At 65.6% G+C, this 14,325-nt stretch overlaps 6 protein-coding genes across 6 annotated transcripts; 2 read left to right on the forward strand and 4 right to left on the reverse strand.

Annotated features, from left to right (window-relative positions):
- Window positions 1-523: 523 nt before the first annotated feature.
- On the forward strand, window positions 524-2,140 carry Q8F55_003971 (uncharacterized protein; the record flags this gene model as incomplete). The annotated part of the gene is made up of 1 exon (XM_069352498.1): window positions 524-2,140. One exon carries the CDS (start codon window positions 524-526, stop codon window positions 2,138-2,140), a length of 1,617 nt encoding a protein of 538 aa, XP_069209916.1.
- Window positions 2,141-3,308: 1,168 nt separating this feature from the next.
- Window positions 3,309-4,265, reverse strand: Q8F55_003972 (uncharacterized protein; the record flags this gene model as incomplete). Its single annotated transcript, XM_069352499.1, has 1 exon — window positions 3,309-4,265. One exon carries the CDS (start codon window positions 4,263-4,265, stop codon window positions 3,309-3,311), a length of 957 nt encoding a protein of 318 aa, XP_069209917.1.
- A 1,106-nt stretch (window positions 4,266-5,371) lies between these two features.
- Window positions 5,372-8,494, reverse strand: ATS1 (alpha tubulin suppressor; the record flags this gene model as incomplete). Its single annotated transcript, XM_069352500.1, has 3 exons — window positions 5,372-5,446; window positions 5,491-6,579; window positions 7,391-8,494. 3 exons carry the CDS (start codon window positions 8,492-8,494, stop codon window positions 5,372-5,374), a joined length of 2,268 nt encoding a protein of 755 aa, XP_069209918.1.
- Window positions 8,495-8,606: 112 nt separating this feature from the next.
- On the reverse strand, window positions 8,607-9,903 carry MRI1 (S-methyl-5-thioribose-1-phosphate isomerase; the record flags this gene model as incomplete). Its single annotated transcript, XM_069352501.1, has 3 exons — window positions 8,607-9,617; window positions 9,664-9,730; window positions 9,791-9,903. 3 exons carry the CDS (start codon window positions 9,901-9,903, stop codon window positions 8,607-8,609), a joined length of 1,191 nt encoding a protein of 396 aa, XP_069209919.1.
- Window positions 9,904-10,369: 466 nt separating this feature from the next.
- Window positions 10,370-13,838, forward strand: CTK1 (kinase subunit of RNA polymerase II carboxy-terminal domain kinase I; the record flags this gene model as incomplete). The annotated part of the gene is made up of 3 exons (XM_069352502.1): window positions 10,370-11,109; window positions 11,143-13,052; window positions 13,087-13,838. The coding sequence occupies 3 exons, from the start codon at window positions 10,370-10,372 to the stop codon at window positions 13,836-13,838; spliced, it is 3,402 nt and encodes a 1,133-aa protein (XP_069209920.1).
- Window positions 13,839-13,892: 54 nt separating this feature from the next.
- Q8F55_003976 (uncharacterized protein) lies at window positions 13,893-14,315 on the reverse strand (the record flags this gene model as incomplete). Its single annotated transcript, XM_069352503.1, has 4 exons — window positions 13,893-14,018; window positions 14,072-14,154; window positions 14,187-14,244; window positions 14,277-14,315. The coding sequence occupies 4 exons, from the start codon at window positions 14,313-14,315 to the stop codon at window positions 13,893-13,895; spliced, it is 306 nt and encodes a 101-aa protein (XP_069209921.1).
- Window positions 14,316-14,325: the final 10 nt, after the last annotated feature.

Raw genomic sequence — 14,325 nt, forward strand, 5'->3', positions numbered from 1 at the left:
CAGTCGGGCTGATGCCCGTGCAGTGGCCGTCAATAGCCGGGAGGGTAAGCAGTGGCGGGTGACGACGTGGTCGACGCCCTGTGGCTTGGCCAGCCGAAAACAGAGCCACATGCTCCAGGGCACCTTGGCAGCAGAGCGGCAATGCTGCTGTAAGCTAGCCTGCAGGTTCCCCAGCAGGTTCCAGGCCGCCACCCCGCCGACTTGATTGCGCTTTCCGCAGTTGACCATGCCAATCGGACCGGGTGTCCCGCACGTCAACTGACTACCTGCTCGCCGTTGGCGTCGACAACCGCTGACCCCAGACGACTCGGAGCACGATCCGGAGGTCGTGCAGGCGTCGCAAAAATACTTAACGCCCGGGGGGGAACCCCAGATGCCCCACAACCCTCCACGGATCCCCGCGGCATAGTCTAGACTTAGACTCAGATTTTACAAGACGCGACGAAGAGGACGAGTACCGACCTGAAAACAACTTGCAACTTGGAACCAACCTTCACCACCCCCACCCCACCCCACCCCCGCCATGTCCACACCATACGAGAAGGACAGGCCACAGCATGCCGAGAACGCCGACCTCGAGCACGGCGACATGGTCAAGGACCACACGCACACCACGAGCGACATCAAGCACGGCGACCGCGCGCTCGCCCTGGTCGGCGACGAGCGCATCGAGCTCACCGAGGAGGACGACGCGCGCATCCGTCGCAAGACGGACAAGATCATCCTGACCATGCTCTGCTGGGTCTACTTCCTCCAGATCATCGACAAGTCGGTGCTCGGCCTCGGCAACGTGTGGGGCCTGAGCAAGGACACGAACATCACCCCCGACCAGTACAGCTGGGTCTCGACGATCAACGCCTTTGCCCAGCTCGGATGGCAGCCCTTCTCGTCGTACCTCATTGTCCGTGTGCCGGCGCGCACTCTGATGACGGTCCTCTGCTTCGGATGGGGCACGGCGCAGGCGTGCATGGCGGCGAGCCACAACTTTGGCGGACTCATGGCGACGCGCTTCCTTCTCGGCCTGTTCGAGGCAGGGTGCCTGCCCCTCTTCTCGGTCCTCACGGCGCAGTGGTACCGTCGCTCCGAGCAGCCCCTGCGCGTGGCGGCATGGTACTCGACCAACGGCCTCGCGACAATCTTTGCGGCGCTGCTCTCATGGGCGCTGGGCCACATCGAGTCGGACAAGATCCACGAGTGGCAGCTGCTCTTCATCATTGTCGGCGCCATCACCGTCATGACCGCCCCCGTCATCTGGTACATGATCGACTCGGACATCCCCTCTGCGCGCTTCCTCGACGAGAAGGAGAAGGCCCAGGCCATTGAGCGTCTGCGCGCCAACCAGACGGGCACGGGCTCGAACGAGTTCAAGTGGTCGCACGTCGCCGAGGCCTTCTACGACGTCAAGACGTACCTCTGGCTCTCCATGTCGCTCCTGCTCAACATCGGCGCGAGCGTCACCAACGCCTTCGGCCCGACGCTCATCAAGGGCTTCGGCTTCGACAACTTTATCACTACTCTTCTGAACATGCCCTTTGGATTTTTACAGTTCCTCTGCATCTTGGCCGCGTCGTACGCGGCGCAGATGTTCCGCATCAAGTCGGCCGTGCTCGCCGTGTTCGTCATCCCCGTCATTGTCGGCCTCGCGCTCCTCTTCTACGAGGGCACCCACGGCCTGAGGCAGGGCCCCCGCCTGGCAGGCTACTACCTCCTCTCGTTCCTCTTCGGTGGCAACCCGCTCATCGTGTCGTGGATGGTCGCCAACACGGGTGGCCAGACCAAGAAGACGGTCATCATCTCGATCTACAACGCCGGCGCGTCGGCCGGCAACATCATCGGCCCGCTCCTCTTCAAGAAGGACGGACCGAGGTACATCCCCGGCGTCAAGGCCGTGCTCGGCATCTTCTGCGCGCTGCTCGGCGTCGTCGGCTTCCAGGTCTTTGCCATCTTCTCGCTCAACAAGGTCCGCCAGAGGCAGCGTGTGGCGGTCGGCAAGCCCCAGTACATCAAGGACACGTCCATGAGCTCAAAGTACGAGGCGTTTGGACAGGAGGACGAGTCGGGCGAGGGACCCCGCCTGGGCCAGAACGCGCTCCTCGATCTCACGGATTACAAGAACGACGAGTTTGTCTACGTCTACTAGGTTGGATTTGTACGGGCATTTTGCATTGTAGGATATGGATAGAGTGGCTACTGCGAGCGCAGCGAGCAGGAGCAGGAGTAGGAGCAGCAGAGATTAACAAGCAAACTCGCTGGGCAGTCAGAAGAAGCACACAAGTGCCACGTTGGTGTCGAGTAGCGCCGAGCGCCCGACCCAGAGACATTGCGCAGCGCAATCAGTTGGCAGCGGGATCGAGTCGCCCCTCACCCGGCTCGTTGCTCGTTCGGCTCGCCCACCTCTGGCACCTTGCTAGCCAGCTTAAGCATAATCGAGCATGGATCAATGACGCGTGGATAGGAGGCGCCGTCACGCCCCGCTGTCCGCTCGAGCTCGCTGCTCGCGTCGGCCATGTCGCGCGGCCTCGCAGGTCCAAGTCGAGTGCTCTCCCCCTCCACGTCCAACCCGAGTAATTCTCCCCTCCACGCCCAAGTCGAGTGGGTCTCCCTCGCCTCGCTCACCATCGTTCGCCTCGCTCGCGCCCAACGGCCGGCGGGCGGGCAATTCACGCGTTTCCGCCGCCCGCAGTGTGCCACCCCACCCCGCCCCTCGCACCCCGCCATCGCCGCCAAGCCCCGTCGACCGCCGAGAGCCCCGCCGCCGGGCAGAGCGGAGCACGTGGGCCCCGTGGACTTTGTGCCGGCGTCGGCAGATCGGCTCGTGCGCAGCGGCATGCGTGCGTTCGGCGCCACTCGGCCCGCCGCCACCACCGGGGCGGGCAATTGAATCACGCCGCGGCTATCGACGGTAACCGCCTACAGCCGCGTGCCTAGATTACTTAGAGCGACGACCGCACCGAGCGCCGATGCCGCCCGCCCCGCCGCAGCCCTCACCGCCGAACCGCGTCAGTGCCGCCCATGTGCTTGCGGCACGTCGTTGCGGATCGTCGCGGCGCTGGCGGACCGGCCGCGCCGGAGACGATTATAGCGCTGCTGACGGCGCCAAGAGCCACGTGCCAGTGTTCATAGTACTCTACTGTCTATCGCGTGGTCTATCCGTCGCCGGGCCGCTTTTGTCGTCATGGGTCGTGAGGTCGTCATGGTCGTGTGCTGGCTGATACACATGTCGGTCCGGGCGCAGACATATGTCAGTCCGGGCGCAGGTGAACTAGGCTAGGATGGACATCGCACCGGTGTACCGGTCCATGCCCGGCCTACCGCTTGCCGCTGCCGCCGCCGCCGCCGCCGCTCTTAGCCTCTATCCTGCTACCCTCGCCCCCGCTCTTAGCCTCTGCCTTGCCGCCCTCAGCTCCGCTCTTCGCCTTTGCACCCCCGGTCTCCGGCGAACGCAGCGTGTTCTTCTCTGCCTCGCGCCTCTCGCGCTCGTCGCGCCTCGCCGTGCGCTGCCGCCGACGCTCTGCCTTCTCTCTGTCGTACACGCGCTGGGCCTCACTCAGCCGCCGGCTCAGCCCGGCAGCCTCACCGGCCATCGGCGGCATGAGGTACTGCCCGCTTGGCACAGGCATGTACGCGTAGGCTGGCTGCGTGAGGTCCACGACAGAGCCGTTGCCATACGGCATGAGCGGGACCCCCGCCGGGGCTGCCGGGAATCCCCAGTGGGCATACTGGATGGGGACAACCTGCATGACCGGCACCATCGGGATGGCCGTGGGCAGGGTAAAGACTGGAGCGGCGGCAGGCATTGGTACAGAAGACATCGGGCCGACTGGAGCTGGGAGGTACGGGTGGACATCCTTGTGCCAATTCTGGGGTTCGCGTCCAGGCATCGTGTGTCGCTCGCTCATGAGGCTTGAGGCCAGACTCTCGGCCCGCGCCCGCATGTCTGGGTGACCGTGGTAGACGTTTGGCGATCTCAGTTCATCCAGAACAGACGGTAACGGTCTCCGCAGCGGCTCTGGTGTGCTCTCCTTCCTCTTGTCGCCAGTGGCAGCTGTTGGTGCCGAGTGGCTCTTGGGCTTGCTGTCCTCGCGGGGAGGGAGCCACGATAGCGACACATGAAGACGGCCGCGGTTCTCTGGCAGTTCAAACGAGATTTCGTTGGGGTCGTGTTCCAGGTGGGATGTCGGCGCGCTAGCCCGGTGGACGCGTGGGTGCTGGTCCGCGTCGAGCCCGGTGTCGAGTGCCGTGACGCGGGGAGGAACACTAGCCATGGCGGGTGTAGGTTGGCTGCTGATGGGTTCCACACGTGGCACTGGGGTGGGTGCGCGAGTTGCCGTGGCTTCAGAGCGCTTGAGTCTCGATACAGTTCTGAGAGCGTCGGATCCATCAAAGCTGGAGTAGGAGAGGCTTGAACGACGGCTTGGGAGGGTGTCGTCAAAGTCGCGAACAGATGGCAATCGACTGACATCCAGTTCGTCGCGGACGGGTGTGGGCTGACGGCTTAAGGAGGGTTGACGCTCCATCGCGCGCGTCACAGCGACTTCAGAAGGCCGGCGTGTCGACACCTTTGGAATGATTGGAGTAACTTCAGAGTGACCAGGCGTAATGTATGGTGGACGACTGCTTCGGACGTCGCTGAAGTCACGAACAGAGGCGAGTGGACGGATATCGGGTTCGCCGCGAGGAGATGCTGACATGCGACCGGTGGGTGTGCGAGTCCCCGTGTGTGTTGGCGTCCGCACAGGTGTGCGCCCGGATTGTGGTGGGCTGCCCAGGAATTCTGGAAAGGTGTCGTCGTCGTCCGAGTCTGACGGCGAAGAGGAGAGGTCAGGCTGGCGATAACTGCTGGTGTCGCCGAAGTCGCGAACAGAGACCATGGGACGGGTTTCGGGTTGTCGGTGCTCCAGTGTCACGGACGTGCGTAACGGGGTAGGCTGTTGAGCTCGACTGGGGCCGGAAGTACGTTTACCCACCGAGCTAGGGAGAGTAGACGGCGGCAGTGGCGGCAGATTGCTTAGCACAAGTTCGAGAGGTGGGGCTGCTCCTGGAGTCGAGCCGCGGCGCGGAGGAACGGCAGAGTGGTGTGAATGAGTAGCTAGGGCCATCGGTGAGAGCTGGGTAGGTAATGTGGCTGAACGAGGCTTGCTTGTTGAGGCTGATGGAGGCTGGGGTAAAATGTTGGGCGAAGGCGAGTGCCGTGTGTTAGAAGCAATGGTTGAAGGAGCGAGCGGCACATTTACACAGTGAGTAGGAGACAGCGCCCACGACGAAGCGTTCGTGGTGGTGCGAGGCAGGGGACGTTGCGCCGCGAGGAGCAACGTGTCGTCGGTGCGCGGTGCACGCGGCTTCGCGCCGACGTCGCGCACTGTGGCAGCACTCACTTGCGAAACCGCCGCAGACGGTTTCGCTGTGTCAGCTCTTGTGCGGGAGCGGGGGCGAGCACCTGCGGAGCCTGCGGGCTGTGAGCATTAGTATCTAGAGCGTTGTGGGACGCACCAGACCTGCTCTGGGTAGGATCGGGTCAAACGAAAGCTCGGGAAGGACAGGGGCAGCGGTGGGAGCCGGCTTTGACGCGACACCATTGTTGCCGGCGGCGGCGGATGGCCGCGGTGATTGCGTGGACCCCCGGCTGTTGCTCTTGGGGGCAGCAGATGACGATTGGCTCCTTGCGAGCTTGGCCGGGCTCGACGATCCGAGGGCCTGGCGCACGCTCGTGGATCGTGTCATCACTAGCACATCCGGGGGCTGGGACACAGCTGGCGACTTGTGGAATGCCGAAGGTGGCCCTGCCGTGGCAAGCGGCGCCTTTGTGAGGGACTCCTGCGAGCTGCGCCGGGAGATCGTGCTCCGTGTCCGAGAGAGGAAGCTGCCCATGCGGGTAAGGCCGGACGGGCGTTCGGTCGTCGCAATCATCGGATCTTCAGGGAGCGTGTCGGACAGAAACTCGAGCGGCGGGGATAGGGCGTCGTTGAGGTACGCCTCGCGCTGTGACCACTGTGCTGTCGGTGCGTTGGACAGCGGGAGGTGGTCGCTTCGTGGCAGCGCGACGTTCTGGGGCAGGATGCTCGATGGGGCTTGGGCGAGTGCGGCGATGGGCGTTGAGCGGCGACTCTGCGAGCGTGACACTTGCACTGGTCTCGGCGCGGACGGGTGGTGCGAGGAAGGGCTAGGATCCAGCGGGGTGCGCTTGGACAAGCTCCGCTGGATCTTGCCCGAGGCATCTCTAGCGCGGCGCTGCGTCGCAATGGCGGCCTCGAGGCTGGCACCGCGGGGTGACGGGTTCGGCGCGTGCGACGACAGCGGGTGACGGTACTGCGGCAGTGGCGCATTGGCGGACACGTCCGAGTCGGTCGAGCTCCATGCGACGCTGCCTGCACCGACACTCCTTCCCCCGTGTACGTGGGCGAAGCTACCGGCGACTGCTGCATCCTGCCGCCAGCTCTTGACGCGGTTGTGCGTGTTCCTGTAGTGGTCGAGCTCTTCCTGCGTCCACTGGTACGCTGTCGGGGCCGAGGACGCAGAGGCGTCTCCTGGGGCCCATGGGGCTTGAGGCAGGGGCTGGGGCTGTGGCCTGAGACCACGGTCCTGCAATGTCATCGATGGGGCGTTGCGTGGTCGAGCCGTGGTGGGCTTGCTCATGAGTGGGTATCGTGTCGAGTTGGGGGTCAAGAGGAAGCGTGTATGTCGAGACGGCCAAGAAGGGTGGGACGAGTGATCAGAGGTGTGTGAGAGAGAAGGCGAGAGGGTGAGTTGATTGAGAGTGGGGTTGAAGTTAGACGGTCATTCTTGCTGTCGCGCCGTTTGATGTTAAAGAAGACATGGACATGATGCAACGACGACGATGAGAGGGAGAGAGTGACGAGGTGGACGCAAGGTCTGTGCAGCGTGTCGTGTGTGTCTTGGGCGTGTGTGTGGTGTGTGGTGCACGCGACGCAAAGGACGCGACGAGGAAAAGGGAAGGGGAAATGCCATTACAGTAACGCCAACATACACAATTACACAATTGCAGAGGCGCGCAGAGCACGCAGGTGGCGAGTGCGAGCGGCGAGCGACGGGCGGCGAGCGGCGACGGACCGGCAATGGCGACGCGCACAGACGCGACAACGACAACACACCGACGAGCATGAACGGCGTGGGACGGCATTGAGTCTTCCTTTTGTTCTCTGCCCACGACGACACCACGACAAGCACCCATTTTGCCGTCACGCAGCACACGGCGACGACACGCCGCCGCATGCCCGCCACCAGCGCTTTGCCCGTCTTCCTCGCCGCCAGTCGCCCGTCGCCCTTCCGCCGTCCGCCCGCACAGATCTGTCCCCCATCATCTGCACGATCTGGGCCAATCTCATTCCACCCAGACCCACGTCGCGGCACACCCGCCCCACACGCGCCGCACCTTCCCCGGCACCGGCACCTGCACAAGCTCGGCACGGTCCGCCTGGTCACCGAGGCCGAGGTTGCCGTGCTCGTTCCAGCCGCCTGTCCAGAGCCCCTCCGCAGTGCCGACCAAGACGTGTTCCGAGCCGGCCACGAGCGTAGTCGGCGCGTCTAGGGCGACTCGGGCGCGCGCCTCTGTCGACGAACGCAGCAGCTGGCCGTGCGTGTTCGCTCCCTGGGACCACAGCGCACCCGCAGCGACGACATAGCTTCCGCCCCATGTCGCTGCGACGCCCGTGGCCTCGCTCACGGCGTCGAGTCCGCCGACCTGCCCCTTGAGGTCACTACCCCACGCTAGCACGCGGCCGGTGGATAGCAGCGCGAGCGAGTGCGCGGCACCGAGCGCAAGCTCCGTGATTTTTGCTCCTGGCGGGACGGGGAGCGCGATGGCCACGGGGGGCGAGGTGCGTGCCGGCGCCTTCCCTTTGCCCTTCGCTGTCGGCTTCGGTCCAGAGGGGTCGAGCTCGCCGCGCCGGCATGCACCCCAGCCCACCACGCGCTGGGTGCGGCCCGCGCCCGAGCCGGAACTCAGCACGGCGATGACGTGTCGCTGCCCGCCGCGGAGGTGCTCGACGTGCTCGCCTGGCTTGAGGAGGTCGAGCAGCACTGGCCCAGAGGTGGAGGACGAGCCGAGCTCCCCAAAGTCGTTCGAACCAGCCGAGACGACTGCCTGCTCGCGCCCGCTGCTGAGCCCGCGCTCGTACACCACAAAGCTGGTGGTCCAGGTCGCTGCGACGCGGACGGGCTCCCAGCCGTCGCCGAGGCCGGCCTCGCGCCCGAGCGAGAGCGGGCGGAAGGTGCTTGCCGGGGCCGGGCAGGAGAGCGCACACGGCCGCCCGAGCTGCCCGTGCGTGTTGGTCCCGGCTCCGAGGAGGCGCGTGCCGGACTCGGTGGAGACGAGCAGCAGGGCGTGCGAGGCGGCCGAGACGAGGTCGACGATGTCGCTGGCCGCGGGGCAGGACGGGTGAAACGCGCACCGGGTGAGGCTTGACACATCGTCCTCATGCCCTAGGGCCAGCTGGCCTGAGCCGTTTGAGCCGCATGCGAAGAGCGCGGGCGGCATGGTGAGAGTCGAGATGAGGAAGAGAGTGAACTTGCAACATTTGTTTGGCTCCGTGTCGTCATTTACAAGCCCCTGAGACGAGTCATCGTGTGGCATTATTCATCCTCTACAACTAGCACACCGACGCAACGTCAATGCTCTTGGCGCCCGGCGCGCGCACGGCCACACCCTTCTCGGTCACGACGGCGCTGATGAGCTCGGCGGGAGTGACGTCAAACGACGGGTTGTAGACCTGGTTCCAGATCTCGGGGCCTGATCCGACACCCTCTGGTGAGATGCGCACGACCGACATGCCGCCCGTCTCGAGGTTCTTTCCGCGGACGAGCGTCGCCTCGACGGCGGGGCGCTGCTCGATGTGGATCTGCGCGCCCGTCTCAAGCGACAGGTCGACAGTAGTGACCGGCGCGACGACCACGAACGGGACGTTGTGGCGCTGGGCGAGCACGGCGGCCTGGTACGAGCCAATCTTGTTGGCCGTGTCGCCGTTGCGCACGATGCGGTCGGCGCCGATGATCACGCCGTCAATGTCGTAGTGCTGCATGAGCGAGCCGAGCATCGTGTCGCAGATCATGCACGCGGGGATGTGGAGCGTCGTGAGCTCGAGCGACGTCAGGCGCGAGCCCTGGTGGTACGGCGTCGTCTGGGCATAGTACGCCGTGTCGAGGTGGTCGGCCTCGAAGAGGGCCGTGATCACACCGATGGCGGTGCCGTAGCCCGAGGTCGCGAGCGAGCCAGTGTTGCACACGGTGATGACCTTGAGGCCCTTCTTGCCGTCCTTGCCGCCGCGCTGCTGCCAGAGCCACTCGGCGCCGAGGCGGCCCATGGTGCGGTTACGCTCCTGGTCCTCCTCGTGGACGGCGAACGACGCCGTCTTGACCTCCTCGACGAGGGCCGCAGCCTCGGCCTCACCGCCGGTGGGCACAGACTTGAGCACCCGGCGGAGGCGGTTCATCGCCTCGGCGAGGTTGACGGCCGTGGGGCGCGACGACTCGAGGTAGTCGAGGATCGGGCCGACGTGCGCAGCCACGTCGGCAGGCGAGCCAAACTTGGGCGCGGCGGCAGACGACAGGTGCGAGCGGACCGACAGCGCCGCGAGGGACGCGATGGCCGGCGCGCCGCGGATCTGAGGAGTAAGCACGTGGGTGTAACGTCAGGACTAAGCTACCCACCCGCATCGTCTTGATGGCATCGAACGCCTCCTCGGGGGTCGAGACGGGGTCCCACTTGACCGTGTGGCTGGGGGGTTAGCCTTGCTGCTCTGATAGTTCATCGGCCCCGGCCTCATGCCAGACTTACGGGAGGAGGAGCTGGTCAACAATCTCGACCTGGCCCGAGGGGTCGATGCGGAGCGAGGTCATCATCGGCGGCAGGGTCTTGCCGCCGGGGGTAGTAGTGCTTGCCGCTGCCATTGTGCTGGTTCTGGGTATATGTCTAGTGTTGAAGAGCGAGTTGCTAGCCCCCCCACGTTCTTGTCTCGCCTCGTCGTCTGCGGTCGTCGCGTCTCTGTCGTGATTGAAATTCCAAGAAGTGGAGGTGGAGGCGGAAGTATTTGATAAGAGCTGGTTTCTAATCGGACGGGGTCGACCGATTACAAAAACAAGAATACAAATATAAACCTAATTGAATACTCTGCAAATGGAACGTTTTGGCATGACCCACCCTCCCCCCACCCCACTGACGCCCGCCTCGCCAAGGAAGGATCCAACTCGCCCGACCGACACGCATCTCATCCCTCTTGTTCAACAAACAATAACAATATCATCACACGGCCCACATTAGAGCCACACGGCGGGACACGACCCCTTGCTCACCACCACCGCCACCCGGCATCCCCTCGCACGCCAGCGCTCCAATCCCAGGAGCGTGAACGCCGAGATGTCGTCCTACCGCAGTGACTCGCGTAACAGCGCCGGCGGCAGTGGCGGCACCCACCCCGGCGTCAAGCGCGAGTCCACCTGGCGGCCTGGTGCGTCTTCCTCCTCGGCGGGGGGAGCGCACCGCTCTACTGGGGCCGGCTTGTCGTCGTCGTCAGCATCGCGCCCAACCAACGCCTGGGCGACGCGCGACTCGCCCAGGGTGCAGAGCCCTGGGCCGAGCTCGACAAGAGTCGACAGCTACTACGAGCCGCCAGAAACAAGCTCGTCGTCCAACCGCTGGGGAAACGCCGACGACAGAGACCGCAACGGCCACCGCGGCTCGAGCAGAGACCGCGACCGCAGCCGGGACGGCGACCGGCGGAGGGACGACGGGTGGGCCAGCCGCACCAAGCAGCAAGACAAGGACACGCGCGGCAGCTGGGACGACTACCGCCAGCGCCGGGCCGCCTTGAGTAAACGCGCGTCGAGCCCCGATAGGTCAGCGTACCGCAGGAGAGACGACGACGCGAGTGGCGACCGCGGTGCACGATGGAGCAAGGCCGACGACCGGGACCGAGGATGGGACCGGCGGCGGGAGGCGCGCGCGTCCAGCCCCGACAACCGCGAACGTGAGCGCTCGCGCCGACGGTCGCCGTCCCCTGCAAAGGTTGCGTCGCCGCGAGGAGCGCGCCGCCCGAGCCCCGACTACGGTAACCGGTCCGAGTCCGAGTCGGACACTGAGCGCGGCCGGCGTGCTTCGTAAGTCTTTGCTTTGGCGCCGCTAACGCGCAGCCGCCCCTCGCCGCGCTGGAGATCGCCCACGCCAGAGCCCAAGCGACGCGCGCCGAGCTCGCCGCGCGCCCCAGAGGCCAAGCGAGCAAGAGAGCACTCTCCCCCGTCGTGGCGGAGGAGATCATCCAGCCCGCCCGCCCCTCGCGGGCGCTCGAGCTCACGCAGCCCCACCCCGCCTAAGCGGCAGGCGAGTGTGGATAGAGAGCGCTCGCCGTCCCCGGCGCGCGGGTATGCCGCTCGCTCGGCACCCACCGATAGGGATCGCGCCGCGCGCTCACCCTCTCCGAGCCGGACGGCGAACCGCTGGCCGGACCGCGAGCGCTGGCGCCCGCCGGCGCGAAGCCAGCATAACAGCGCACCTGCGCGCGACCGTGAGCTGCCTGTGCGAGACCGGGACCTCCCTGCGCGTGATCGAGACTTCCCTGCTCGTGACAGGGACGCCCCTGCCCGAGACCGCGAGGTTCCTGTCCGGGACCGAGACCTGCCTGTTCGTGACCGAGACCTGCCTGTTCGCGACCGCGACCTTCCAGCGCGAGACCCTCCGCGTGGACCGCGCGCCCAGCGCGACTGGGACGAGCCGAAGCGGTCGTTTGACAACCGCCGGTTTGGTCAGGAGAACGATGCGCCCGTCAAGATGCGGCAGTGGGGCCGAGGCCGTTCGCCTAGCCAGAGCCGCTCGCCTTCGCCCGCACCGGCAGCGCGCCGCTCACAGTCTCCACCGCGTCGACAGCAAGGCTCTCAATCCACCCGGAGCAGATCCCCTTCACCTCGTGCGATTCGACGACGCCCGTCGCCCTCGCCCACTCCACCTGCGCAGCGTGTGCTATCCCCGCCGACGGGGCCACGAGCCGACCGCGTCGGGGGGGCTGACAATCGCCGTGGTGGCGGGTGGCGGCGTGTGGACGCTGGCTCCTCGACTGACCGCCGCGACGTTGGATTCCCCGACCGCCACTCGGAGCCGGCAAACCGCACTGGTACCAACGGCCACCCCGCCGGCCGTCCTTCAACTTCGTCGTTCCCCAGAGCACGGAACGCAAGCCCTACCAAGGGAGGCTGGAAATCGATCTCTGCACGGACTGCACTGGCTAGGAACGCGACTCCAGAGTCTGGGCACTCGAATGGGGCCGCGGCTCTGCAACGCTCGCATGAGGATACAGAGGTGGACATCGGCGTCAACGACGAGCCGCGCAAGCCTGCCCCTCAGCGCTCGGACAAGTGGAGCCCGATCAAACCGCGAGCCGGCGAGCTGTTACACTCGGGCGAGTACCTGAGCGCGATGGAGAACAAAGAGAGACAGTACGACCGGCATTTGAGGACGATCGCGCCGTATATCAAGGCGGCGTTCTCGCAGTGGTACGAGCAGGGCACCTCGCCTGCGCTCAAAGACTTCCTGGTTCACTACTTTGGGCGGTCGCCGAGCAACGACGAGCTGGATCAGGTGCAGCAGCTGTTGACGTTACGCAAGCAGCTGTCGCAGGACCAGGAGGAGCTGCGGCATCTGCATGCGCAAGCGCTGAGGACGGAGGGGCAGGGGCAGCCGCCGACTGGCCCGGCTGCCCTGCACTCGCTGCCGTCGTCGGGGACCGACACTCAGGTTGCGACACGTACGCCGGACGCGACTACGCCGTCGACCTCGGGCGTGGCTTCGTCTCTGGGCTTTACTCTGGGCCGGAACACCAAGGTCGTCCCGGGTGAGGCGTACGAACGCCTGGCCCAAGTCGGCGAGGGTACCTACGGCAAGGTCTACAAGGCTCGCAGCAACGCCGATGGCGCGCTCGTTGCGCTCAAGCGCATCCGCATGGAGCAGGAGAAGGACGGGTTCCCGATCACGTCGATGCGCGAGATCAAGCTGCTGCAGGCGCTCAACCATCCGAATGTGGTGTGCCTCCGCGAGATGATGGTATCGAAGGGTGAGTGTGGCGTGTGCGCTGAGCTGACGCCCAGGTTCGGTCTACATGGTGCTCGAGTACATGAACCACGATCTCACGGGTATCCTGTCCCACCCTGAAGTGACACTGTCCCCGGCCAACATCAAGTCGCTCAACTACCAGATGCTGTCGGGGCTGGGCTATCTGCACCGGCGCGGCATCCTGCACCGGGACATGAAGGGGTCAAACATCCTTCTCAACGGCGCGGGCGAGCTCAAGCTGGCCGACTTTGGCCTCGCGCGCTTCTACCACAAGGCCAAGCGCGACGACTACACGAACCGCGTCATCACGCTGTGGTACCGCTCGCCCGAGCTGCTGCTGGGCGAGACGTGCTACGGGCCCGAGGTGGACACTTGGTCAGCCGGGTGCATCATGCTCGAGATCTTCACGACCAAGCCAGTCTTCCAGGGCACCGACGAGATCAACCAGCTCGACGTGATCTGGTCGATAATGGGTACACCCGAGGAGGCACAGTGGCCCGCCATATCCGAGCTGCCGTGGTACGAGCTGATGCGGCCGCGCGAGGCGCAGCCGTCGCGGTTCCGGGCGGCGTTCGGCAAGTGGCTCACGCCCGACGCGCTGGACCTAGTCGAGGGGCTGCTCGCGTTCGACCCCACCAAGCGGTTGCTCGCCGACGCGGCGCTGCGCAAGCCGTACTTTACTACCGAGGCGCCGGCGATGGAGCCGCCGACGCAGCTGGCCGGCTGCGGCGAGCACCACGAGATGAGCGTCAAGCTCGAGCGCCATCGCCGCCGAGAGGGGAAGTAGGACCGATGCCAAGTGATAGCCCATGCATAGTACAACAATGACACATCTATGCTTCTAGACGGTGCGCCGGCCGCCGCGGCCGACGAGCTTGGCCGTTTCCGTGCCGCCCGTGAGCGCGACGTTGGGGATCATGATCTTGAGGTTACGGTTAAAGCTGCTGAGGTTGGACCTGAGCGCGTCCTGCGGGCGGCGTCAGCCGGCCCTCCTAACCCTAGCCCTCTGCCATATCTCACCAGACTCGTCACCCCCTTGAGCCGCTCAATGTCCCCACGCAGCCAGTCGAGCGTCTCGCGGCGCGTCGCGGCGTCGGGCAGCGCTGGGGTCAGCTAAGCCAAGCGGGGCACTCACGCCGCGTGGCGCGCACGGCGGCCCGGTAGGCCTTGAGCAGCTCGGCGCGGAGGAGGAACTGGGATCAGCGGTGCCGCGGGGACGACGTACGTGCTGCAGCGTTGGCCCGGAGGAGGGGAGCGGGCGCATGGTGGGCTGC

Source organism: Vanrija albida (genome assembly GCF_041260175.1).
Source record: "Vanrija albida strain AlHP1 chromosome Unknown contig_3, whole genome shotgun sequence".
NCBI classification, from domain to species: Eukaryota; Fungi; Basidiomycota; class Tremellomycetes; order Trichosporonales; family Trichosporonaceae; genus Vanrija; species Vanrija albida.